This window comes from Anthonomus grandis, chromosome 3 (assembly GCF_022605725.1).
Source record: "Anthonomus grandis grandis chromosome 3, icAntGran1.3, whole genome shotgun sequence".
Classification (NCBI taxonomy): Eukaryota; Metazoa; Arthropoda; class Insecta; order Coleoptera; family Curculionidae; genus Anthonomus; species Anthonomus grandis.
The window spans coordinates 12,385,553-12,412,051 of NC_065548.1; the positions used below are offsets into that span (position 1 = coordinate 12,385,553).

A 26,499-nucleotide genomic window follows, 5' to 3' on the forward strand; every position below is an offset into this window, starting at 1 on the left:
ATTGTATTTAGGAGAATTAAGTTGTACCTGGTATGTATCCTGGAAGAAACAATAAAAAATAAGAAGATAAGGGTAAATCCCAATCTAAGAATGAAGCCTTCCGAAATAATTAGTTATCTACAGAAATATCCCTGAAAAATATCTTATAAAACATTTTTATTTCTAGAAAAAAAAACTAAAGTAGGTTTAAATAAATGGAAAAAATAATAACTCTCTACAAGATCATATTCGTGAGGCTTAAATTAAGGATTTTTTTTTAATTTACCTGAGAATAGCCATAAACGTTAAGTGTTTTGCCATCAGGATCGTGCTTGATTCTTCCTCCTCCAAGTACCTTCGAACGCCAGTCCTTGATGGTACTACCAGCCTTCAGTGCTTGAAGTTCCTCGGTTACTTTATCGTTTATATCAGCTGCAATAAAAAAACAAAATTAAGAGGAAACTTTTATTGAGATATTAAGAAAAGACGAATTAATCGATATTTTTTTATATAAAGTAAATGAGGCTTAATTAACTTAATTTCTTAAAAAAAAATTGATTCCCCATTCTACTTTTATATTTTAGTTTTAAGTAATTCTCTATATCTTCCAGGTAATTAAAAACCTTTTTTTTAAATATTTTTTTTAGTTTGTTTAATTTTTTTGACATAATTAATGATTTTTCCTAATTGTGATGCATATGCATTTTTTTTCATTTTATATATACAATTTTGTATGTTTTTTAGTTGACTAAAAAACATAAATCTCTTTTTGTAGTCTTTGAAGTTTTTTTTAGTTAGTTTTAAAGTTAATATTTAAAGCTATAAATCTAATATATTAATTATTATTAATACTTTTTTTTTCCATTTCTGCGTAAAATTTCAAATCATTTTTCATTATTTTAGGTATAAGAACTTTCTTTTTAGGCAGATATTCTATTAATCCTTTAAGGAAATTAAAGTATTTTCCTATTTCTTTTGGTCATTTCAACCTTTTTTTTTGGCTATTACTGAAAGGCAATTATTATTTTTTATATAATGTTAATTTCTTGATCACTATTTATTTGATTTTTTTTTAAGCAACTTTAAAGTCATTTTCTAGTCCATATTTAGGCATATCAGTCTTTTTTCTTTCGTTTTTTATGACAACGCCACTTGATTTCGCATTTTATTTTTTTTTAAGCATTTTATCCTATAGAAGGCATCTAAAGCATCTTTTGTCCTAATTCTTTTACATTCTTGTTAGACTTTCAAACTAATTTTCCAACTTTTTTAAAGCAGAAAAGATTTTAATTACTTGGAAGAAATAAGAGAATATTTAAACTGCCTGGAAAAAAAAATTAAAAAAAACTCTTGATTGTCAAACGCCACCTTTAAAACTCCAAAACTATAATTTAAATTATTAAAAATTGGACTATCTACAAAAGCAAAAGGGCTAGAAAAAGGCAGACTTATCTCAATAACAACGTGTTATCCGATGTTCATGGTCACAAAACAGACCGTTATCAAAGTTTACAGAATAAAATATTTTATTACGTAAACTTTGCCATATACAAAGTCACAAAAAAATAAAAAACACATTACCATAATTAAAAAAAAAAAAATTAAAAAAAAACTTCCCACTCCCCTTTCATTACCATTTCAAATCTCTCAACATCGTAAAACAGAAAAGTACATAAATTTAACTGAGACCCACCGTTGCAAAAAAAAAACAGAGCTACATTGAAAAATAGCACGGGCAAAAGGGCAAGATTTATTAATCGCCTCTATGGCATTTTTGATGATTTAAGGGTTGATTAAAAGGGAGACAAGCGTAGGTAGAGTTAAAAGCGAAAAAAAATTTGAGTTCAGGTTACACCTGTGTTGATAAAAAGCAGACCCGTTAATAACGTGGGGACTTTAAGGGTGCCTTAGGGCATAAAGTTAATGAAAAAGTTTTTTTTTAATACAGAATATTATCTCCATAGAGTTATTTAAGGGTTTATTATTTTTTGAGGCTGTTGACTATTCAACAGCCTCAAAAATAATTTTTAATCAGGATGTTATCTATACATCCTGATTAAAAAAACTTCATATTAGAACTTTCAAACAAAAAATTACCAAAACCTTTCCGTAACACATGTCATTTTCCCCATATAAAACAAACGCGATATTATTACAAAATGAATAATAATAAGGTTATGAGTGTTGCCCTAAAGAGCGAAATGTTAATGCAGACAATAAAATTAACATTCACAACAGTTGGTAGGTAATTTATATTTACACCCACATGATATTGTATAATTATTGTTTATGCATGTTAACAGGTATATAGACAATAATATTTAATTGTACAGGGCATTCCCTATGTTAATAGACAACATACATTTGGTTCACGCTATATATAGATATTAATATATCGATTTTTCCCTAACTATTCAGCTAGGTAATAATAAGGCCGAAAAAAGTAGGTCACTGTCACGTTTCCAGAGCTGTGCCGGAATTTTCTCTTTTTTTCCCAGTGTTTTTTGTGACCTTTTGCATTTTTTATAGCAGTGGGGCCTAAGCATTTATTTGTCCAAGTTGTTTGAGTAACAGGGAGTGGCAAGGATCTTAAATCATCCTTATAATGTTTTAGGAAAGTTGGTGGATACACTGGATTAATCTACTTATTGGATAAAGTGATATTGATTATAGCTTTCCAGAATGTTTGAGGGATATTTAGGCAAATAGCAAACTCACCAAGGTCTCCATGTACTAAAAAGAGTCTATCTACCTTAAGATACCAAATCTCATCTTATTCCTTCTCTGGCTGGATCAATCACAATTTTCGGAATATTGAGGGATTTATCTAAGTATTCTCACTTATGATTAAATACTTACAAATGGAAAATTTTAGTCACTTAAAGCAATTAGAAGAGATTTTATACTCGGCCAAGATTTGCCAATAAAACAGGATGATCGTAACCTTCATAAAATCAAGTTATTATCTCACACGAACTAATTTCAAAGTTTTAACCTTTAGTGCATTCAGATATTTACAGTCATAAGGGGTTAATTAATTATTCACCGGGGTATTAGGAGGAGTTCACGAAAACTTTACAATTCTCCTAAAATGTAGATGCTGAGAACCTCTTAAAGTTAAATGGTTTGGGTTTTCCTGTTCATGTTATAAAGGAGTTGAAGTTCGTCCAATTCAAGTATAATTAATCGTTTTAAAATGTAGTATCTAAACGTAGAAACATAAGGGATATAATAATTATTTACACCGTAAAGTTAACAGCATAATTTGAATGGATGTTGTACACGTTTTGCATATTAAAAATTAGTGTTTGGTATGAGCTAAATAGACCTCACATACTATTTATTTTTGCGTTTGTTTTTAAGCTATACAAAAAATAATTTATGTTAAATGAAATGACAATTTTAACCCTTTCTTTACTCGAAGGCGCTTTGTAAAAAACCATTTCAAAATTTTACATTGGTAAACTCCATAAATCTGAAATCCAATTCGCACTTAAATGGCAAAAAAAATATTTAATTCACCCCTAAATCTTTTAACAAAAATTGGCGAGGAACACGCTAACGATACTGCCAAAATTAATATTTTGCATAACCGAAATGGTAAAACTGACCTTTTTTATTTTCAGAGGAGCGCCAAAGATTTAAGATTTCAATTCTCAGTTTTTTTTTCGGTTTTAGGCAACTTTTAAATTATCCACGATCCCCTGGTTCTTCAAAATATCTTTGATTAATTATAGAAAGGCGATTAACGTTAAAATTAACAAAAAAAAACAATAATTTTTAAATGTTTATTATAGGTTTTCTAGAAAACTTTAGAACATATTATAAATGATCATCATTAAAGAAGTTTTCCAAATTCCCTTAAAAGTTAATCAAAATTGGACTTTCTGGGAAACCAGTTTGATTTTTTTAGTGTGCTCATAATTTATTTGATAGGGACGTCAAATAGTCATTAGAAGTTCCTGAGGCTTCTTATGTCTTCTTGGCATTTTAAAGTCCGTGTTTACGAATACCCCTTTTATGGACATAAAGTCATTTCTTGTATATTCCACTTATTTCAAATCACTTTAAGATATTTTTAAGCATTAAAACTCATTTCTGTTGCAGGATTTTAAAAGTATACTTAGGCATTTTTAAAGGTATTCTACAAAAAAATAAAAAACACTAACATTTGTTATGTAAGAAGTGTGTCATATCCAATAAAATTATGCTTTTAGATATAAGAAGAATATTTGAAAAATATAATATATTATACAATATTACTGACTGAAAGAGCGTTGTCAAGAAAATACAAAATACTTAGGTAAATTATGCCCTTTAGATTATGCTATTTACCTTAAGGTGTAAATAATTACTATTTCCCTTGTGTCTCTACGCGTTACTACATTTTAAAACGATTAATTATACTTAAATAGGAGGAACTTCATCTCCTTGATAACATGAGCTAGAAAACCGAAACCGTTTAACTTTAAGAGGTTCTCAGCAACTACATTTTGGGAGAAATGCAAAGTTTTCGTGAACTCCTCCTTATACTTCGGTGAATTAATTAACCTCATATGACTATAAATATATGAATGCAGTAACAGTTAGAGGTTTAAAACTAAGTTCGTGTAATATAATAAATTGAATTCTAAAGTTTTACATAGAAATTATTGATGTAAAATAAAATTTGTTCGTTTTACCACAGTACACTTCTCATTCTTTATTTGAAAAGTTAAAATATTAAAGTTATTGTAATAAAGGATCAGAAAATTAAAATCCTATAAAAAAATAGCATTAAACTAATTTTTATTATGCAAAACGCGTATCATATCCAATAAAATTATGCTTTTAGATATTAAAAGGATATTTAAAAAATAAAATCTTGATATAAAGTATGACACAATATTACTGGCTAAAATGGTGTTTTCAAACTAAATTCAAAATACTTGGATAAATTATGCATAACGTGTACCATATCCATTTAGATTATGCTATTTACCTTAAGGTTTAAATAATTACTAGATATATCCCTTGTGTTTCTACGCTTTACTACATTTTAAAACGATTAATTATACTTGAATAGGACGAACTCCATGTCCTTTATAACATGAACTAGAAAACCGAAACCGTTTAACTTTAAGAGGTCCTCAGCTAATACATTTTGGGAGAAATGTAAAGTTTTTGTGAACTCCTCTTAATACTCAGGTGAGTAATTAACCCCTTATGACTGTAGATATCTGAATGCAGTAACAGTTAGAAGTTTAAAACTAAATTCGGGTAATATAATAACTTGAATTCTAAGGTTTTGCATAGAAATTATTTATGTAAAATAAAATTTGTTCATTTACCACAAAACACTTTATTCTCTATTTGAAAAGTTGAAAATTATTGTAATAAAGGATCAGAAAGTTAAAATCCATTAAAAAATATCATTAAACTAATTTTTATTATGCAAAACGTGTATCATATCCAATAAAATTATGCTTTTCGATATTAAAAGGATATGTAATATCAAAAAACAGTCAATAGTTTACAGTTCATGTGATATAATAACTTGAATTTTTAGGTTTTGCATAGAAATTATTGATGTAAAATCAAATTTGTTCGTTTTAGCATAGTACATTTCACATTATCAATTTGAAAAGTTAAAAATTATTGTAATAAAGGATCAGAAAATTAAAATCCTATAAAAAAATAGCACTAAACTAATTTTTATTATGCAAAACGCGTATCATATCCAATAAAATTATGCTTTTAGATATTAAAAGGATATTTAAAAAATAAAATCTTGATATAAAGTATGACACAATATTACTGGCTAAAATGGTGTTTTCAAACTAAATTCAAAATACTTGAATAAATTATGCATAACGTGTACCATATCCATTTAGATTATGCTATTTACCTTAAGGTTTAAATAATTACTAGATATATCCCTTGTGTTTCTACGCTGTACTACATTTTAAAACGATTAATTATACTTGAATAGGATGAACTCCATGTCCTTTATAACATGAACTAGAAAACCGGAACCGTTTAACTTTAAGAGGTCCTCAGCTAATACATTTTGGGAGAAATGTAAAGTTTTCGTGAACTCCTCTTAATACTCAGGTGAGTAATTAATTAACCCCTTATGACTCTAGATATCTGAATGCAGTAACAGTTAGAAGTTTAAAACTAAATGAATTCTAAGGTTTTGCATATTCTGAAATCTTCTGGCAGCCTCAGCTTTTGCTTTTATCCGAAGGTCATATTTGTGCAGATCTTGATTTGTGTGAGTTGAATGTCGATGGTTACTATATTGAACAGTGCTTGACAGATAAAAGAACTGGAGGAATTATGGCATGTACATTGTGTTCAAAGTTATGTATGGTGTCTATCGCTAGAATTTTCAATATTAAGAGTCAAATATCTTTGTACTGTTTTATATCATCCACCTCAAACTGCAAATGCAAAATTTGTGGACTTTTTTAATGATTATCTTGATCAGGTTAGTGCGTTTGAGGGTGTCAACATTATTGTAGGAGACTTTAATTTTGATTTACTTAAAGCTTCGTTTTATGGTGAAAAAATTCTATCTTCCATATACTCAAATGGTTTTTCTCAAATTGTTGACTCCCCTACTCGTATCACAGATAGAAGTCAGACATTAATTGATTATATTGTGACCAATAATGCGAATTTGTCATTTAAGGTTCATTTAACACCCAAGATAAGTGATCATTGTATTCTGGCTATACATCCTGCTCTGAAGATAAATAAAAACCGTGATGTTATTATTAATCGTAGGTGTATAAAGATCTACAATGCAAACCAACTCCATGATTATCTTTACTATATGGACAAATCATAGTGCGGATGTGAATATTTTGGCAAATATTTTTGTTGATAGTATCACAAATATATTAAATTCTATGTGCCCAAATAAAACCATTAATCTAAAACAGAAATATTTGCAAAAAGATTGGATTACGTTTGATATCCGTGAGAAAATGAATGTAAGAGATAAGTTATATGTTAGGGCTGTTGTAGAAAAAGATGATGGAGTATGGAGGGAATACAAAAGAGTACGAAACTTAATTGTTAATCAAATTAAAAATGAAAAAGATAAATATTTTAGAGAAGAAAAACCTCAAAAAGTTACTTCCTGGAAAAAATATGTTATTACCAAACGAAATTAAATTTGATGACCAAATGATTTCAAATGAATTACAAATTGCAACAAAGTTGAATAAATATTTTATAAATAGTATTATTGATATTATTAATAGTATTCCAAACTATTCTCTCTCTTATGACACCTTTGTCAATCCCCCTAATATTCAATATCCGAAGTTCTCAAATTTGAAAGAAATATCCTTAACTGAATTAAGGATAATTGTAAAAAACATGAAGAATGTCGGAGGTGGAGAAAATGGAATTTCAAAAAAGGTATTGTGTGACGTATGTAGTGATTCTAACGATATTTTCGTGATAAATCAATCAGGTTTTCGTGAGCGTCACTCATGTGAATCTGCTGTAATTAATATATGCGATACCTTCTTGAAAGAACTGGGATAAGGGCAACTTTGTTCTGGCTGTGTTTCTCGATTTTAAGAGAGCATTCGAGACTGTAAATAGAGCTAATCTGTTAAAAAAATTAGAAAAGGTGGGTATTAAACATAAAGTTTTAACGTGATTTAAATCTTACTTACAAAACAGGTCGCAAAAAGTCAAGTTTAAAAAGGAGAAAAATCTTGATATAAAATATGACACAATATTACTGGCTGAAATGGTGTTCTCAAACTAAATTTAAAACACTTAGATAAATATGCATAACGTGTGGTACACGTCCATTTAGATTATGCTATTTACCTTAACGTGTAAATAATTATTATATTCCTTGTGTCTTTACGCTTTACTACATTTTAAAACGATTAATTAGACTTGAATAGGACGAACTCAATTTCCTTTATAACATGAAATGAAAAGTGCAAAATGCAGATATGAGTGTAAATATATGAATGCAGTATCGGTTTAAAGTTTAGAGTTAAGTTCTTATATTATAATAACTCGAATTTAAGGGTTTTACATAGAAATTATTGAAATGAAATAAAATGTGTTCGTTCTACCATAGTACACATCTTGTTTTAAAAGTTAAAAATTATTTTAATGTAACCTTTTAGGTTATACATTAGATTTTAATCATTTAGTCTCAACATGAAAGTCTGCATTGCCTTAAACTGGTTTAACAATAAAAATATTATTTTTATTGACCTTAACACGCGACCTATAAGAAATTCGTCTAAATATTGTAATTTATTCACCTTTTGTGGGTCAATGTCAAATTTGGAAAGTGTCCCGCTGTAGCACGAAAGCCCTATTCGCACGTGCCGATTGTAATCTAGAAGTTTTGTTTTTATAGAAAACTAAAGTGGAAACATGGTGGAAAATTGATCGGGGTACAGTGGGACAAAATTGACAGTTTTTATGTAATTTATTTCAGAGGATACACGTAGAGGTGTTTTTTTTTACGAATAAGTATCCAAATTGATAAAGTCATTCTAAATTGTCAAAAGAAGGTTCATTTATTTGTTGAGCAAGCTAAAATGATTTTTGGGTGAACATCGTAATGATTAAAAAGTTATCACTTTATCCAACATACAATATATTCATAAGGAAATGAATATCATTCATTGTTATCCTAACAATCATTTTGAATTTTTTGAAACAAAAAAATATAGAGCTTTATTATCAAAATGAAAAAATTAATGAGATTCAAACTTTAGAAAAAATTATTTTAAACCTAATTTTTGATTTTATATACAGGGTCATCAATAATCTATAAATTTACCCTGATTAACTTTAATTAATCAGGGTAATTTAACTACAATATTTTATCCTACCAAATGAACACTATTATAATTGAATCGCCAATTCGGATTTTCCAAACAGTATTCTAATTTTCTTATTTAAAATGTTCAAATTCATATTCGCAATCGAGAATTGAGTAACTCCAGTTAAAATCTACAGTTAAAATCTCGTTCTTTTTTCATTGTCTTGTCACGCATTTTTTTAAATTTCATAAGCATTTATTGTTTTTGACTCACTTCAGTAACAAAAGGCGTCCCGGAGCTCCAATTTTGATGTAAAATTCATAAAGATAAAACAAGATTGACAAGGTCGGCTTTACTTTCCATTTGGGAAAATTAAATTATAAAACTCTCTTTTATCCAGTTTGCTCTACCGTTTTTATCATTAACAGTTTAATAAATAACAGCTTTAGGTGTATTTCTTATATTTCGCGTGTGAAGTTTCATAAAAACATATTTTATTACATACATGATACTTACCTAATGGTATATATGACATAACAGGTAATGTAATAAAAAAACACAAAAAAGGTAAATTATATACTTTTATACAATTAATTGATTTTCCATTAAGCAATAATAGTAATTTAATATTAAAATATTTAGGACTATCGTTAAAGCCACCGAAGTGGAATTTTCCCGATTAAGTTCAATTTTCATTTTCTGCTACTAATTTAATTTTGATTAACTTGCTTAACTACTATTTTAATGTACTTACTCTTTGTTGATTGAAATAATTTTAACTTTTCAAACAGTGGTAGAACGAATCATTATTTTCTATAAATGGCTTCAAAATTCGAGTTATAACATAAAATGTACAAACCTAATTTTACCCTTTAAACCCTTGATGCATTCAGATATTTACTATCATAATAATCTAATGAATTGTTTGCCGGTGTATTAAGGTGAGTACATGGAAACTTGGCATGTCTCCCAGAAACGTAGATCCTTGGAACCTCCTAAAGGTAAATGGATTCGGTTTTCCCCTTAATTTTATAAAGGAGATGAACTTCGCTCTATTCAAGTATAATTAATCGTTTTAAATGTTATATGTAAACGTGAAAGTATAAGGGGATATAATTATTATTAACAGGTGAAAAGCATAATCTAAATAGATTTGGTAAACACTAAGCTTGATTAAATTACTGTTTTGTATTTTCTTGCAATGACTAATTTTAATAAAATATGTGTGATATCTATGCAATTATTTGTTTTTATCACTAACACAAATTTTTAAAAATTTTATTGAGTCTAATGGCAAGATTTTACTTCGTGTTTGGTGTTCATAATTCTGGTTTGCTCAACTGAATGCAAAATAATTGTGTTAGTATAGAAAATAAGGATCACATTAAAGTATAGAATTAATTTTCCATAAAAATGTAGAAGATTTAATTCGATATCTATATATTAGATTTCGAGTCTTAGTGAAAAGAATAATTATTATCTATTAAAAGAAGCAATTGTCTTCCAAGGCAACATGAAAGGAATTATTCAATCATTTTTAAATAAGGTGCAAATTTTACATTTGCCTTTAAATCGTTTTATAAAATATCTTAAAGCATGATTTTATCGGATATAATTAGACACTTTTGTCTAATAAAAATGAATGTTTGGTATTTTTTTATAGAATAGGCTTAATAGTGACTAAATCTGCTTTAAGCATAGCATTTCTCCCTAAAAATGCAAAATTTTAATAAACAAAATCCGGTTTTACATAATTAAAATTGACGTCTTCTAGCATAAGCTTAGCGGAGTGCAATTTGCACATTTTCTACATAATTATTTGGCTTCTAGTAACTTAAATTCTATGATGTTTCGCTCTTAAGAAAGAAATCTTTAAAGGCATAATTTTAAATCATACGATACTTATTTTTATATTTTCTTGTAATATATGCTTGACAGTAAAAAAAATTTATATTAAGCTGTCAGAAATGTAAGATTTCAATTCAGGTGATATTAATAAATGGGGTAAAAAAATAAAAAAATACTTTTTACTTTGAGTAAATTGTTTTTTATTTCTAATTTGAATAAATAAGATACAAATGTTATATGTTTAAAAAATTAACCTTTTTATATTTTTTTTGACAGTTGCTAAATTTTTAGCTTTATAAAATGTAATGTACTTTTTAATTATTTTTTATTACAAAATGAATATTGAAATTGTAAAGGCTTAAAATGGCGAATAAAAAAGCATTTTCTGACCAAAAAGTACTGTTATATACACTTTCTTCATATATTCTATAAACCTGAAAGAAGAATATTTTTTTATTCAAATTATTTGTACATTTACAAAAAACCAAAAAAACAAGTCTCAAAAACAGAAAAAAAAAGTTGACAATTTTTTAATTAAAAATTGGACTATTTACAACGCGATTTCTTACTGTACAGCGGTAAAGAAAATTCCATATATTCCTTACAATTTTTAATCTTTAAATAGTTTAATTTTTATGGATATTATTAATAAATACGTATTTATTTAAGATATCTATAAGCATAATTTTATCGGATATAATTAGATACTTTTGCGTAATAAAAATGAATGTTTGGTGTTTTTTGATAGAATAAGCTTAATAAAGACTAAATCTGCCTTAAGCATGGCATTTCTTCACAAAATGAAATTCGTAACTCACATCTTAATGCAATTACTTAAATATCATAAAATCAATTGTAACTTTATTAAAAATTTAATTAATATAATAACGCTCTTAAGTTTCAAACCCAAATATGCTAAGAAAACACCCTTACTTTATAATTTATTCATTAAACATTTTACCTTTGGAGAGTCACGTTTAATTTAATTTTCACCCAATCTTGCCTCTCGCACAGAGGCGAATCTCTGAATTTTCCATGACTATGTGCTTCAGTCCTCAAAAGCTCGCCTGGTTTTCTAGATGTATATTGTTGAACATACGAATGAAACTTTAAACAATGTTGTAAATGGTTGGCAGCTCTTAATTCACTCGCATAGACTTATGAAACATACTAATTCTTGACTAGAATTATAGTGTAAACGAATCATTAAATAAAACATATTATTATAACGATTTGGTAAAGTATTATGTCACATATTACAATTTAATATAACTCTCTAATAGTAGGCTTTTGTGATGAGTTTCCCAGAAGTTAATATGATACGGATGGCACGTTTCAGTTCATTTAATATTGATTTTCCGGGTAATCAGTTGTTGCCATCCAGTGGTATTTAACATTGTTGTTTATAACAAGATATATAGTTTAAATTCTGTGTTTTTGGAAGAACATTTTTATTTAACTTCTGCCATTATCGATAGAATTTTCACAGTTTTAAAATCACTACTTAGATTATACGAATCAATAAAAGCTTAATTTTTCCGTGACAATATTTGTCTGAAGCCATCGAAACCGCTGCTATTGCGAAAAAAAAGTGGAGGAAAATTGCGATCATAGGGATTTTCATTTTCCCGCGAATGCAACGGATCTGTTGTCTCATGAAATCAATATTGATTGAAAGGTGAAGGTTTATACAAATGAAATGCTTGACGTGAATGACGGACGGGAAAACAATATTTGATTGATTCGACGCTGGACTTATTGTTAATTAAGAAAAAAACCTTCAAATAAAGATCATACAACATGTTTTAATCAACAATATATGTATATTTATAGATCAACCTGTCTGGAATATTAAAATCACCGATTGGTCTCATATTTAAATTTATTCTTTTAATAACTAAAAGTCAATGATTTATTTTAAGAAATGAGCCATACAAATGCCATACAATGACAGATAAAAAAATAACTCGTTCCCTTATTGGGTAAAATTAATTTAAAAAAAATTTGGATCAACATGCCTAAGCTCACGAAACTATTAATTGCCTAGAATAAAAAAACAATCAAGATATAAGGAAAAACTAATTAAAGAAATTAAAACTCAAAATTTTTGTCATAAATAAGGCATAACTCAAATGGATCTAAATAAATTGAAATTGGTTAAAGTTGACATAATTTTTTTAATTCGTCTACAAATAAGTTATTCAAAACGGCTGTGACTGCAATAAAAAAATGGAATAACAAGTATCGCAATCAGCTTTTTTTCAGTTAATAAAATTCAGATTAGAAATTTTAGTTAAATAAATTACTATCAGGCAGCGAACTTGTCACTTCTCTTTATTAAGTGTAATTTAATATACAATGTACCATTAAACACCAACGTTGCTATAAAAGAGCTTTTCATTTTTCCTTAAGTGAAAATATTATGGTTTTCTTAAAATGAAAACAATATTTGAAATACTTAAGGATTAAAGAAAAGCCAACTTATTTGATAAATAGTGTTATGTCTAATTAACATGTAAAAGAATATTGGCAACAATTTCTGCTTAGTAAATAATTAGTAATTTTTGAAAAATTTAGTTAAATACTAAAGATACATTATCTGCAACAATATTAATAAGACATAACTTAAATGAATATGAACGACGTTTAACTTGACGTAAAAATCTATTTTGAATATGCATAATTTAAGCGGTAACTGTACACTTCTATTTTTAATTAAAATGAGCGATGCAATCAGAGGAATTTTTATTTTAGCTTGAAGGCAATAGGCTTCTTGAAATCAATATTGATGGAAATGTAAAAGTTTATCTAATTTAACCCCGACATAAATTGTATAAACTAATATTTAAATAAAAAAGTGATTTAAAATTAAAACTGCTTCTGATTCCAAGATTTAATTATCCCTGGTGTTTAATTTATTTACATTTAAATGCAATTTTTAATTTTATTGTTTTCGCTTATCTTAGCTGAAGAAGGAATGTTTTTTAGTACTTTTCTTGTAAAATCAAAGCTTTTTTTTATGTGTTTTCCAGACAATGTGATAAACTTTGGAATTAGAATTTTATGGTTTTTAAAAGAAAAAAAAACGTGCAACTTAGATAAAAGTTTGGAAAAACATAACTATAATATCAGGAGAATATAAAATAATTTTAGTTAAAGTATAGGGAAGATAAATACATTTTCAGCCAATTTAAGCAGTGAAAATTTTTTTGCATTAAAATATCATAATAAAATATTGGTTCTCGTATATAATAAGCCAAATTATGCTATTTTAAAATCTTGTAGTCAGAAATAGAGTAATGAAAGGCGATAAAGTTAGTGAAACTCGAATTAAAAAAGCGAATTTCTAAAATAACGTATCTAAAAACCTAAAAAAATATATTTTTTTTTATCTGTAGCAATATTAGTAAGACATAAGTTAAATGGATATGAAGGACGTTTAACCTGACGTAAATTATTAGGTCAGTCAAATATTATTTAATTGCCTCGACGTTATAAACCGATATTTACTGCCAAAAGTAATTTTAAAATGATTTCCTTTAATCGTTAACTATTTTGAATATGCATAACTAAAATGGCAATTGACCACTTTTAATTAAATGTATATTTTTACTTTTAATAAAAATGAGTAATGCAATCAGAGGGATTTTCATTTTTCCTTGAATGCAATGGGGCCTCTTTAAATCATATAAATTGGAAAGTGAAGGTTTATAATCCCTAAATCCAAGATATAATTATTCTCTTGTAATGTATCGTGAAAGTAGCAATATAAAGTTCGATCAATCCCTGGTGTTTTATTTAGATTATCAGGGCTTGCATTTTTTTTAAAAAATTTCCAAATAATATGGTAAGTTTTAAAATTATTAAATATCTAAGATTTTTGAAAGAAAATACAATTTTAGCAAAAATCATTCTCATAATTTGTTTTAAGTTCAAATATAGAATAAATAAGCAAACATAAATAAAATTAATTTAATGTTTTGTATAAACTCCTTTTATTTTAATTTTACACAATTTGTTTTTGGTGTAAACTTTATTTATTTTTGAAAGGTTATCTAAAATTAAATTTTTACATGCAAAATACATACAAGTTTTGGAAAAACATCATCAGAATATTAGGTGAAGACACAACCAAAAATCAGTGTAGAAGGGAGATGAATACATTTTTACCCAATTTTAGCAGTGAAAAACTAAATTTTCCGTATGTTTAACTTAACCTCTTAATATCGTAACTACCTAGAATTATAAAACATTGCAATTGGCAAGAAAAATTAGAAAAGAAGCTTCAATTATTTATTTAAAAAAAATGAGCCAAATTTAAGTGCCATATTAAGATAAAAAATAATCCATTTTTTATAAGGAAAAATTATAAAAAAAGTTAAGGATCAAATCGTCTAAAATCACCCCAAATCAATTGATAAGGAAAAACTACTTATAGACATTAAGAATTAAATTTTGATCATAAAATAGGCATAATTTAACTGGATCTGAATTACTTATAGTAAAATCAATTAAACTTAATGATACCTTCTTTAAGCTCGTCTAAATAAGTCATTCAAAACCGCTGTGATTACAATAAAAAATGGCATAATAAGCATCACAATCAGAAATGTTAATTTTTCCGCAAACACTATCACTTACTTTAATTTAAAATCAATTTTAATTAAAAAGTGCAAACATTTGACTTTGATTGAATAAATTGACTTTTGACTAAATCATTGATTGAAATGCGAATGCTTATATGATGGACAATAAAACATTATTTGATTCCTTTGATATTATAAACTGACTGTTAATTATCTTTAATAACCATAATTTAAATAGATACAAAGTACTTTTATTACAAACAAACGTTGCAATGGAAAAAATTATTTTTTCTTAAGTAAAAATGGCATGATTTTCTTAATAAAGAGCATTAGTGGCAATATTATTTGACAACAATTTGGGCTTGATAAAGAATTACTTTAATATACTCTAAAATGGAAAATTAAGCCTGTGGAAATAAAATGCTAAAGATACACTACCCAAAAAAACTGAAAATTTATTAAATTTTTATATCTGTAATAATATTAGTCAGGCATAACTTAAACGTATATGAAGGGCGTTTAACTCGACGTAAATATTCATGTTAGTAAATTATTTTTTTCATGCTTTGACGTTCTAAGCCAATATTTACAGGAAAAGTAGTTTTAAATAAGTCTCTTTTAATCTTCGATTATTTTCAATATGCATAACTTAAATGGCAACTGAATACTTTTAACAGAAATATAATCTACTTTTAATAAAAATGACCAACGTAATTAAAGGGATTTTTATTTTCCCTTAAATGCAATGGAGCCTCTTAAAATCAATATTGAACAAAATGTGAAAGTTTACATAATTTAACCCCTACGTAATGATATAAACCGATACTTAATTTAAAAAGTGACTTAAAATTAAAACTTTTTCCTGAATTCTATTATCTTGTTTTAATAAGTAGTGTTTAATTTATTTACATTTAAATGCAATTATTATTTCAATTATTCTCTCTTATCTTTTATCTCAGCCGAATTAGGAACTGTCCGGAAAGTCCAATTTCAAGATCTCTCTTTAAATGCAATTATTAATTTAATTGTTCTCTCTTATCTTTTATCTCAGCTGAATTAGGAACTGTCGGAAGAGACCAATTTCAAGATCTCATAGTCAGGAGTAGAGAAATGAAAGGCGATAAGGAAGGCGAAAAGCTAAAAAATTCAAACTTCTACTCCAGACATATTATACAACCCATCCTAAGGCCAAGTATCCTGAAATGTTCATGTCGATTCACGCTGAAATAGAAAAATAAAATTTGACAACCGTCTTTTTTGTATTTTATTTGCCGTAAAATGCGACCGCATCCCGAACGATTCCATAAAAGCACCCTGCTGTTCCATTCTCGATTTCTTTACCACATGCCCTTTTACGAACCTCCGAAGCCTCAAATGCCGCTTAAGTGTCTCGTATAGGATTTTGTTCGTTTTAGCATATTTTTTTTTAGTTTTAGTTAAGGATTTAGTAAAGTAGAAAATAGTAAAAAGTAAAGCTTTCATTTGGCTAGGATTTTTTTACGTTTCCTAACAAAATGATGTGTAAAGTTCCCTTTGAACTCAAAAACATTCTCGCGATGACCCCGTTAGCAAGGAAAAACATTCAAACAATCCTTCTGAGTACTATGAAGTTTTAATGACGTCCCTCGGTTTTACGTTTTCCAGCAAAACTCTAAAATTAAATTCGAGCCCCCTTCAATACGTGTAAACGACACAGAAACTTTGAAAGGGATGGGGATCGACTCCTGGCTGTCTGTTACACATGTTGATTATATAAAACCGGGGTAAAAGGGAAATTAACCTTAATTAATAAAGGGTATGGAGAGCTCGTGGTTGCTGTTTTTATTATTTTAATTACAGGAGAGACAGACGAGGTGTTAGGTGATTATGGACTATTTTCCCAGTTTCTATTTTACTTTGTTCTTTTATAAATTGCGTACCACAGTGTTAATTTAAATGAAAATATATGGGAAAACTACTTTTTGCCTGCAGAAATAAATTACTGTAATTTGCCATGTGATGAATGTTTTTTTGTCGTGTCCATTTTGGTTATGCATTTAGTTGTAGAAAAAATGAATTTGGATTAAAAAAATAATGTTGCAAATTTGATTTTATTCGAAAAAGTGAGGTTTATTTTAGAGTTTATGTGCGAATCTATTAATAGTATTTATACTGCCTATATTTTTTTCTAACAAAAAATATAAATTATCATTTTTGATTTTCTCACCAATTCATATTATTGGTTTGTCAATCCTTTTATAGTAATTTTCTGTAACTACGATCATATGTTTTTTATAATAATTTTATTAATTTTTATTGTAAAATTATATTTTTTTTAAATAGTCTAATTTTAACCAATTTGTATATTTTTTTAATGTTTTTTTTTTGTACACCTTTTATGATTGTAGCACCCTAAAAATTGTTGGCATTAAAAACATGTTAAAGTTTTTATTCAACCTCAACCTGCAACATTTAAATAAACTAATATATAATTCCTTTTTAGGACAACTTTCTGGACTACGTATCCATTTAAGTTATGCGTATTTAACCACACGTGAAATTTGATATTTTTGAAAAATGTTGTTTTCAGTATGTACTTAATTTTTTTGGAACTAAATTCAAAATTATTATGTAAAACAGTTTTTAAGACACGTTTTAAGTTCATTTGATACAATAAGTGCCGGAAAATTATGCTAAGTTTTTTTAAAACTGAATATCTACAATTTTTGAAATACAATAATTTTAGCCAACATTTTTTTTTTTAAATTTGGTTCAAATATAGGTTGAATAACTAAACACATATAAAGATAATTTATTCGATATTTTGTATTGATTTTCTTATTTTAGTGTAACCATTTCAGTTAAAAATGTTAAATATGTTTACATAATATTTTAATTTTTACACAATTTAATTTTGAAAGCTGTTATATATTTGATTGAAGTAAAAACGAAACAAAGTTGCAAATTCGATTTTTTTTAATAACGTGAGCACTTTATAATATTAGTTTGTCAATTCTTTTACAGTAATTTTTTTAATTACAATAATTTCTTGCTCATTACATTTTTAATAACTTTTATCTTAAAGATATATTTTTTCTCAAATAGTCTAATTTTAAGCAATTTTAATCTTTTTGCAACTTTTTTGAACCAATTTGTACACCACTTTTTTATTGACCTAATTATGTTTCTTCTACGCATTTGTAGCGAACTGAAGAAGGTCCAATATTGACCAAAATGTTGGCATTAAAAACACGTTAAAGGCTTTTAAAGTTTTTATTCAACCTCCACCTGCAACATTTAAATAAAATAATATATAATACCTTTTTAGGAAAGCTTTCTGGACTACGTATCCATTTAAGTTATGCTTATTTAACCACAGATAAAATTTAATAAAAAAAATTATTTTAAAGATTTATCAGAAATTATCAAACTTATTAGGTAAACCAGTTGTTAGTCATGTCTTAAGCTCATTTGATATAATAAGTGCCTAAAGCAAGATTATAAACCACTCTTTTTGGAATATACGATTCCCTTTTAAGATTTAAAAAATTAAATATCTATCGAGGTTTATTTTAGAGTTTATGTGCGAATCTATTAATAGTATTTATACTGCCTATATTTTTTCCTAACAAAAAATATAAATTATCATTTTTGATTTTCTCACCAATTCATATTATTGGTCGGTCAATCCTTTTATAGTAATTTTCTGTAACTACGATCATATGTTTTTTATAATAATTTTATTAATTTTTATTGTAAAATTATATTTTTTTTAAATAGTCTAATTTTAACCAATTTGTATATTTTTTTAATGTTTTTTTTTGTACACCTTTTATGATTGTAGCACCCTAAAAATTGTTGGCATTAAAAACATGTTAAAGTTTTTATTCAACCTCAACCTGCAACATTTAAATAAACTAATATATAATTTCTTTTTAGGACAACTTTCTGAACTACGTATCCATTTAAGTTATGCGTATTTAACCACAGGTGAATATTTATATTTTTGAAAAATGTTGTTTTCGGCATGTACTTAATTTTTCGGAACTAAATTCAAAATTATTATGTAAAACAGTTTTTAAGACACGTTTTAAGTTCATTTGATACAATAAGTGCCGGAAAATTATGCTAATTTTTTTTTTAAACTGAATATCTACAATTTTTGAAATACAATAATTTTAGCCAACATTTTTTATTAAATTTGGTTCAAATATAGGTTGAATAACGAAACACATATAAAGATAATTTATTCGATATTTTGTATTGATTTTCTTATTTTAGTGTAACCATTTCAGTTAAAAATGTTAAATATAATTACATAATATTTTAATTTTTACACAATTTAATTTTGAAAGCTGTTATATATTTGATTGAAGTAAAAACGAAACAAAGTTGCAAATTCGATTTTTTTTAATAACGTAAGCACTTTATAATATTAGTTTGTCAATTCTTTTACAGTAATTTTTTTAACTACAATAATTTCTTGCTCATTACATTTTTAATAACTTTTATCTTAAAGATATATTTTTTCTCAAATAGTCTAACTTTAAGCAATTTTAATCTTTTTGCAACTTTTTTGAACCAATTTGTACACCACTTTTTTATTGACCTAATTATGTTTCTTCTACGCATTTGTAGCGAACTAAAGAAGGTCCAATATTGACCAAAATGTTGGCATTAAAAACACGTTAAAGGCTTTTAAAGTTTTTATTCAACCTCCACCTGCAACATTTAAATAAAATAATATATAATACCTTTTTAGGAAAGCTTTCTGGACTACGTATCCATTTAAGTTATGCTTATTTAACCACAGATAAAATTTAATAAAAAAAATTATTTTAAAGATTTATCAGAAATTATCAAACTTATTAGGTAAACCAGTTGTTAGTTATGTCTTAAGCTCATTTGATATAATAAGTGCCTAAAGCAAGATTATAAACCACTCTTTTTGGAATATACGATTCCCTTTTAAGATTTAAAAAATTAAATATCTATAATTTTTAAAATCTAACAAAAAATGTAGCCGACCATGGCTTGTTTACATTTTTTCAATTCTTAAATTAAAATAAATGCTCTCGTCAGTGTTAAATTGCAGCTCAATATGCTAAGACTAAAAAAAATTGTTGTAAGGTTAGTAGGTGAAAAATTGTTATAGCTAATAATGGACGGTATTAATAAAGGTACGTAGTTTAATCTATTCTAAATATTTTATAAGTTCCGTTTGTTTTTCTTAAATTATCTAGCCCAAAAATAGAAAGATATACAAATATTTTAATAATAAAAAAAGATTGTTTAAGCTTTGCAAAACAAGTTATCGTATGTTATTCAAGATTTTTGGCTCATAAGTACTTGACTTATTACACTTCATATCCTGGCATATGTTATCTGCAACGGCCTGCAACGGACTAAGATATATATTTTTTTAGCTGTCTCTTACGACATATCAAGGACCCCTTTATTTCAAGAATGGTGTGCTTGCGAAAAACATGAAAGGATAGAAAAAATTTTGTTAAAAATAAGATCGTACCTACCTATTGATATAGCCGAAAGCGCAGAAGACAAATTAAAAGAAAACAGTGTTAGTTTTTGTCGCCAAGTTAATAAATGGTGGCATGACTGCTCCCGCTCACGAAAAAAATTTGAACGAGACCATGCAGTCTGGCTTAATGGCAATATAACTATTAGTTTAAATAAACGCCCTATATCTGATCAAGAGGAACCCTCTAGTTCAATGGGAAGACCCAAAAAGTCATTCGCAGAATTGTGTCAAAAGAGTAAAATTCGACGAGTAGAGCCTCTAGTCAAAAATTACTCCCAAGAAGAATTATGTTTTGCCTCCCTGAGCGAGCAGGTTGCAGCCAACTCTAAATGCTTAACAACCAAAAAGGCCATGGCATTATACTACGACCTTGATTTGACTGTCAGAAAGTTCGGCATTTTACGATCCGTTGTAAACGCAATACATCTCGACTTTTTCCCTAGCTATCGATCCCTACTTGCAACAAAAAATAAATATCTACCAGTTAACATTCTCGTGACAGAGATATCCGCTGAAGTTCAACTTCAGGAACTTTTGGAAAAAACGGCAGTCAGTATATTAAACATTTCAAATTTAGTTGAACGTAAAACTACTGACTTAAAACTTATTTGTAAATGGGGTTTCGACGGTAGTTCAGGGCATAGTCAATACAAGCAAAGATTTACATCCTCTACTGATGCCACTGATGAGTATATGTTTTTAATAGCTATGGTTCCCTTAACACTTATCGATAGTAGTACTAATATTGTCTGGTCTAATTCTAAAACTTCCTCAACATTTTACTGTCGACCCATAAAATTTTCATTTATTAAGGAGAGTGCTGGTATTATCCGTCAAGAGAAAAAAACACGTGGTTAAATCAATTAACTCTCTTAAATCATATGAAACTTTGGTGCGGGAGGCAAATTTTAAAATATCATTTAAGATGCTTTTTACAATGTTTGATGGTAGTGTCGCTAATATCTTATCTCAAAGAAATTCGTCTACGAAATGCATCATTTGCGGAGCCACTCCGAAAGAAATGAACCTTAATTCAGTTTTTACAAAATCTCCAAAAGTTTTGGTATTTCAACTTTGCACTGCTGGATTAGATTTTTTGAGTGTTTGCTACATACAGGGTGATTTTTATAAGAAGGTCATGCCTCTGGAGGATGATAGGGGACGTTCAAATATAACTTTTGATATAAGATACTATGGGTCGGAAATGCCTCAGAAGCAAAATACAGGGAGTTAAAATTTTTAAAAAAATTTTTTGTTTTTTGACTGTTTAAGATATCGTTGTCAAATTTTCTCAACAAAGCTACCTAATAAAGTTGCTTTAAATGTAAAAAGTAAATGTTTTAGTTTTAACCAGTGGCGTAGATCAGATAGGCATTAGAGTAATTTTTTAATAAAAAAAAATAGTACGCCACTGATAATCAAAAATTTTAAGAATCCTTGGTTTATTTAACAGAAAAAAAGGTATCCTGCATCTTTTTCCCAAAAGGCACCATTTTATCAGAATTTAAAAATAAATAACTTTAATAGAAACTGAGGAAAAAAATTATTTATTAACGTTAAAAAATACGTTTATCCAATTAAAAAACAAAAGGTTCTGCATCTGTTGACCCATCTTCAACAAGGGACTAAACACACATTTTCCAAGCTTTTGGTTGTGGTGGCCTGCATGGTTTCTTAACCAGCGAGATCCCCTAATTGAAATCCTTGTAATCTTATTTGTGGGATCAGTTTCATCTACTTATTTACTTGACACCAGTTAAAGAATCATGTGGCTCGCATTGCAGTAGCTGCAGGTGAAATTAAAGATAGGAGTGAAGTTATTCAGAAAATTCACGACAATTTAACATTACGCTGCAGGCTCTGTATCCAACAAAATGGCGGCCGCTTTGAGCACCTTTTAAATTAATTATTAATTATTATTATTTAGTTTTTTTTAACGTTATCCAATAAATTTTTTTTCCTTAGTTTTTATTAAAGTTATTTATTTTTAAATTCTGATAAAATGGTGCCTTTTGGGAAAAAGATGCAGGATACCTTTTTTTCTGTTAAATAAACCAAGGATTCTTAAAATTTTTGATTATCATTGGCGTACTATTTTTTTTATTAAAAAATTACTCTAATGCCTATCTGATCTACGCCACTGGTTGAAACTAAAACATTTACTTTTTACATTTAAAGCATCTTTATTAGGTAGCTTTACTGAGAAAATTTGACACCGATATCTTAAACAGTCAAAAAGCTAAAAATTAATTTCTTAAATTTTTAAAAACTTTAACCCCCTGTATTTTGCTTCTGAGGCATTTCCGACCCATAGTGTGTTATATCAAAAGTTATATTTGAACGTCCCCTATTATCCCCCAAAAGCATGACCTTCTTATAAAAATCACCCTGTATAGCTTATCGGTTGCCAATCAAATCCTGGCAAGTAAAAGGAGAGGAAAATAAGAAAATTGTCGAGAACACAAAAAAATCTATTCAAGAAAACTTTAAAGTAAGGTGGGCCTTATTGTTGATAAGCCAAAGCCGGGATATGGTTCCACAAATAATGCTAATATGGCAAGAACATTTTTTCAGAATCCTCTGTTAAGTGCCGAAATAACGGGAATTAGTGAAGATCTATTAAATCCCATATGATTATAAGAGTACTAGTTTCGGGATTTAAAATAAATATTGCAAAATTTAAAGCTTTACTTAATGAAACTCACTCACTTTATTTAAAACTATACCTTTGGTACTATATGCCTAGTTCGGTTCACAAAGTTTTAGTGCATGGCTGCGATATAATCAATTTTTTTGCTTTGCCTATTGGACAACTATCGGAGGATGCCTTAGAAGCTAGACACGGATATCAGAAAAACTCGATTACATAACAGCCGGAAAACTTCTAGAACTGACACCAATAAAGACATATTAAGACATCTTTTAATATCTTCTGACCCCGAGCTAGCATCTCTAAGGCAAATGAAGTCAATTAAAAAAAGGTCTGATTATTCAGATATTATAGAATTTGTCCTCATTGACGAGTGTCTAAACGATTCTGGATTGTTCGATAATTTCAGTTCAATTACACTCAGCAGTGAAGATGAAGATATTAGCGACACTGACACTGTTTAGGACAATTTATAAAATTAACATTTTTTTATTTAGGATTGTGCAAAAAATCTTTGTTGAAAATATTGAAGTATATTTTGGTTTTTAGTTTATTATTGTTCCACTTTCTGTAAAAGATTGCAGGTACATTTTTTTTTCATTTATAATACAGAGCGTTTTTCACATTTTTTTAACCATAGAACCACAGGCGAATCTAGGGATCAAAATTAAAAAAAAAAAGTATTTTAGTTTATTTTTTTATTTATTTTTTCTAAACTTCTTCACTAGATTTAAGTTTATCGCAAATTCGGATTACTTACCTTCGCACACCAGTAAACACAACCTTCGTATACCAATTTGCATATTGATATTTCTAACCGTTATAACAATATCCTATAATTTCAAAAAGTAAGTTATGCTTTTAACACCCTGTACCGTTTAAACATTTGCCACCACATTTACGAAACAAATATTCTTATTTATTCGTAAGTATCATCCGTTGTTCTATGGCGTATAATTTATTGGACACTTTGTATATTAGGTGCCTTATAAAGTTTTAAGGATTTAACCTTAATACAATTTCCGCGTAAACCGAGAAATACACCTCTAAAAACATTACATCTTCATTATTAAACGGGCAACTATTTATTGAAATATAAAGTTATGGTACTCTTTTTTGTTTTTATTACAAAACACAAAATATATTTTTGAAAATCTTACGTGTAGATACTTTTGTCCTAAACTCCCTATCGGGCGCAACACTGTGCGACGTGAAGAAGACTTAATATTGTTTAAACCTTGGCATTAAAAACACGTTTTTTTTTTAAGTTTTTATCTAACCTTCACATGCATCATTCAAATAAAATAATATATAATACCTTTTTAGGAAAGCTTTCTGAACTACGTATCCATTTAAGTTATGTCCAGAAAGCTTTCCTAAAAAGGTATAATATATAATTTTATTTAAATTTTGCAGGTTTAGGTTAAATAAAAACTTCAAGCCTTTTACGTGTTTTTAATGCCAAGGTTTTGGTCAATAATAGGCCATCTTCAGGTCGCTACAAAACGTAACAAACTTTTAAAAAAGCTTTCTGAACTACGTATCCATTTAAATTATGCCTATTTAACCACAGATAAAATTAAAAAAAATAGTTTTTGCAATGTGCTTATTTTTTTAAAATAAATTTAAAATTATCATGTAGAACAGAAACTGTTTTATTTTACAGTGTACAGTAAAAATTAATCTGGATTAAAAAAACAAAGTTTTAAATTCGGTTTTTTTTTAATAAAATGAGGTTTATTTAAAAAATATTTGATGTGAATATATTAATAACTTTTATACTGTCAATTCTATCAAAAAATATAAAAGTATAAATTATCATTTTTGATTTTCCCATCAATTCGCAATTCATAATATTGGTTTGTCAATTCTTTTACAGTAATATAATTATATTAGTAATTTAATTATTTTTTTTTTCACTAGTATAATTTGTTTTTCATTATATTTTTATCTCAAATAGTCTAATTTTAAGCAATTTGTACATTTTTTCAACATTTCTTTATTGGCCTAATTATGTTTCTTTTACACATTTGTAGCGACCTGAAGATGGCCTATTATTGACCAAAACCTTGGCATTAAAAACACGTAAAAGGCTTGAAGTTTTTATTTAACCTAAACCTGCAAAATTTAAATAAAATTATATATTATACCTTTTTAGGAAAGCTTTCTAAACTACGTATCCATTTAAGTTATGCTTTGCTCATAGATGTAATTTGATATTTTTTGAAAAAGTTGTTTTCGGAATGTGCTTAGTCTTTTAAAAATTATCAAGTAAAACATTTGATACAATAAGTGCCTAAATCAAGATTATAAACCATTTTTTTGAGACATACGATTCCCTTTTAGGACCTTTTTTTATCTAAATTAAATTGGCTTTTCTTTATAAAACGAGGTGACACGTAATCGATCTTTTATGATGATAAACTGCTTTCTAAAGCTTCTGTAAGCTGTTAAATTTATTGTCCCTGTTTCCTTTGTAGTAGGACATTGAGGAGCCCAGGCTGACACTTCAATTTATCCTTAAAGAATGCTTATTTTTTTGCAAACACTCTCAATTATTCCTGTTTAAAATACCTCAATTCTAGCAAGAACTTCTCTTCGTTTTCAAACTACTTTACTGAGAATCGGTTACAGATTCAACACAGAAATTAATTCTTGCAAATTTGTTCGAGCATACAAACATGGACCCTAAAATATTAAATTATGTATGAAGTCCCCTTGGAATTTGAATCCGACGTTGCATCGGACGGTATCCGCTGCCAGAAATCACGCTCCAGTTGTCGATTTAAATGGATTTTGTCGTGAATATGGAAATTGAGGGTTTTACCACGTTTAGAGCAGAAAATATTAATGTAGAAATGGTTTTTGGTGACGACATATGTGGTATTGAATCGGTTCACTTTATATGAAAGGCGTTCGTCCAAGAAGACCAATGTTAAATAAAGCGAGAAAACTTTATTGAGTGTATTTTATTTCTCCTATTTGGAATTGTCTAAAGAGTCTAAATTAGTTCCTTTCTCAAAAGGATGCGAAAAAAAGTTTATTTGCTGGCTCCACTTAAATTCATGTAATTTAATTCCAACCGAAATTGACTCCGTCGAACTTTTCAAAAAGAGAATT

The 26,499-nt window shown here is 27.6% G+C and overlaps 2 protein-coding genes across 2 annotated transcripts in view; one reads left to right on the plus strand and one right to left on the minus strand.

The window, feature by feature from the left end:
* Positions 1-26,499, plus strand: part of LOC126733989 (arrestin homolog) — a 212,904-nt gene that overhangs the window by 73,091 nt on the left and 113,314 nt on the right. The gene's annotated exons all lie outside the window — the stretch shown is intronic.
* The window catches only part of LOC126733991 (14 kDa phosphohistidine phosphatase-like), a 169,798-nt gene that overhangs the window by 15,676 nt on the left and 127,623 nt on the right, over positions 1-26,499 (minus strand). The window contains exon 3 of the mRNA XM_050437497.1: positions 266-411. Within this exon, the coding sequence (XP_050293454.1) occupies positions 266-411 (146 nt within the window). The remainder of the gene's footprint in view (positions 1-265; positions 412-26,499) is intronic.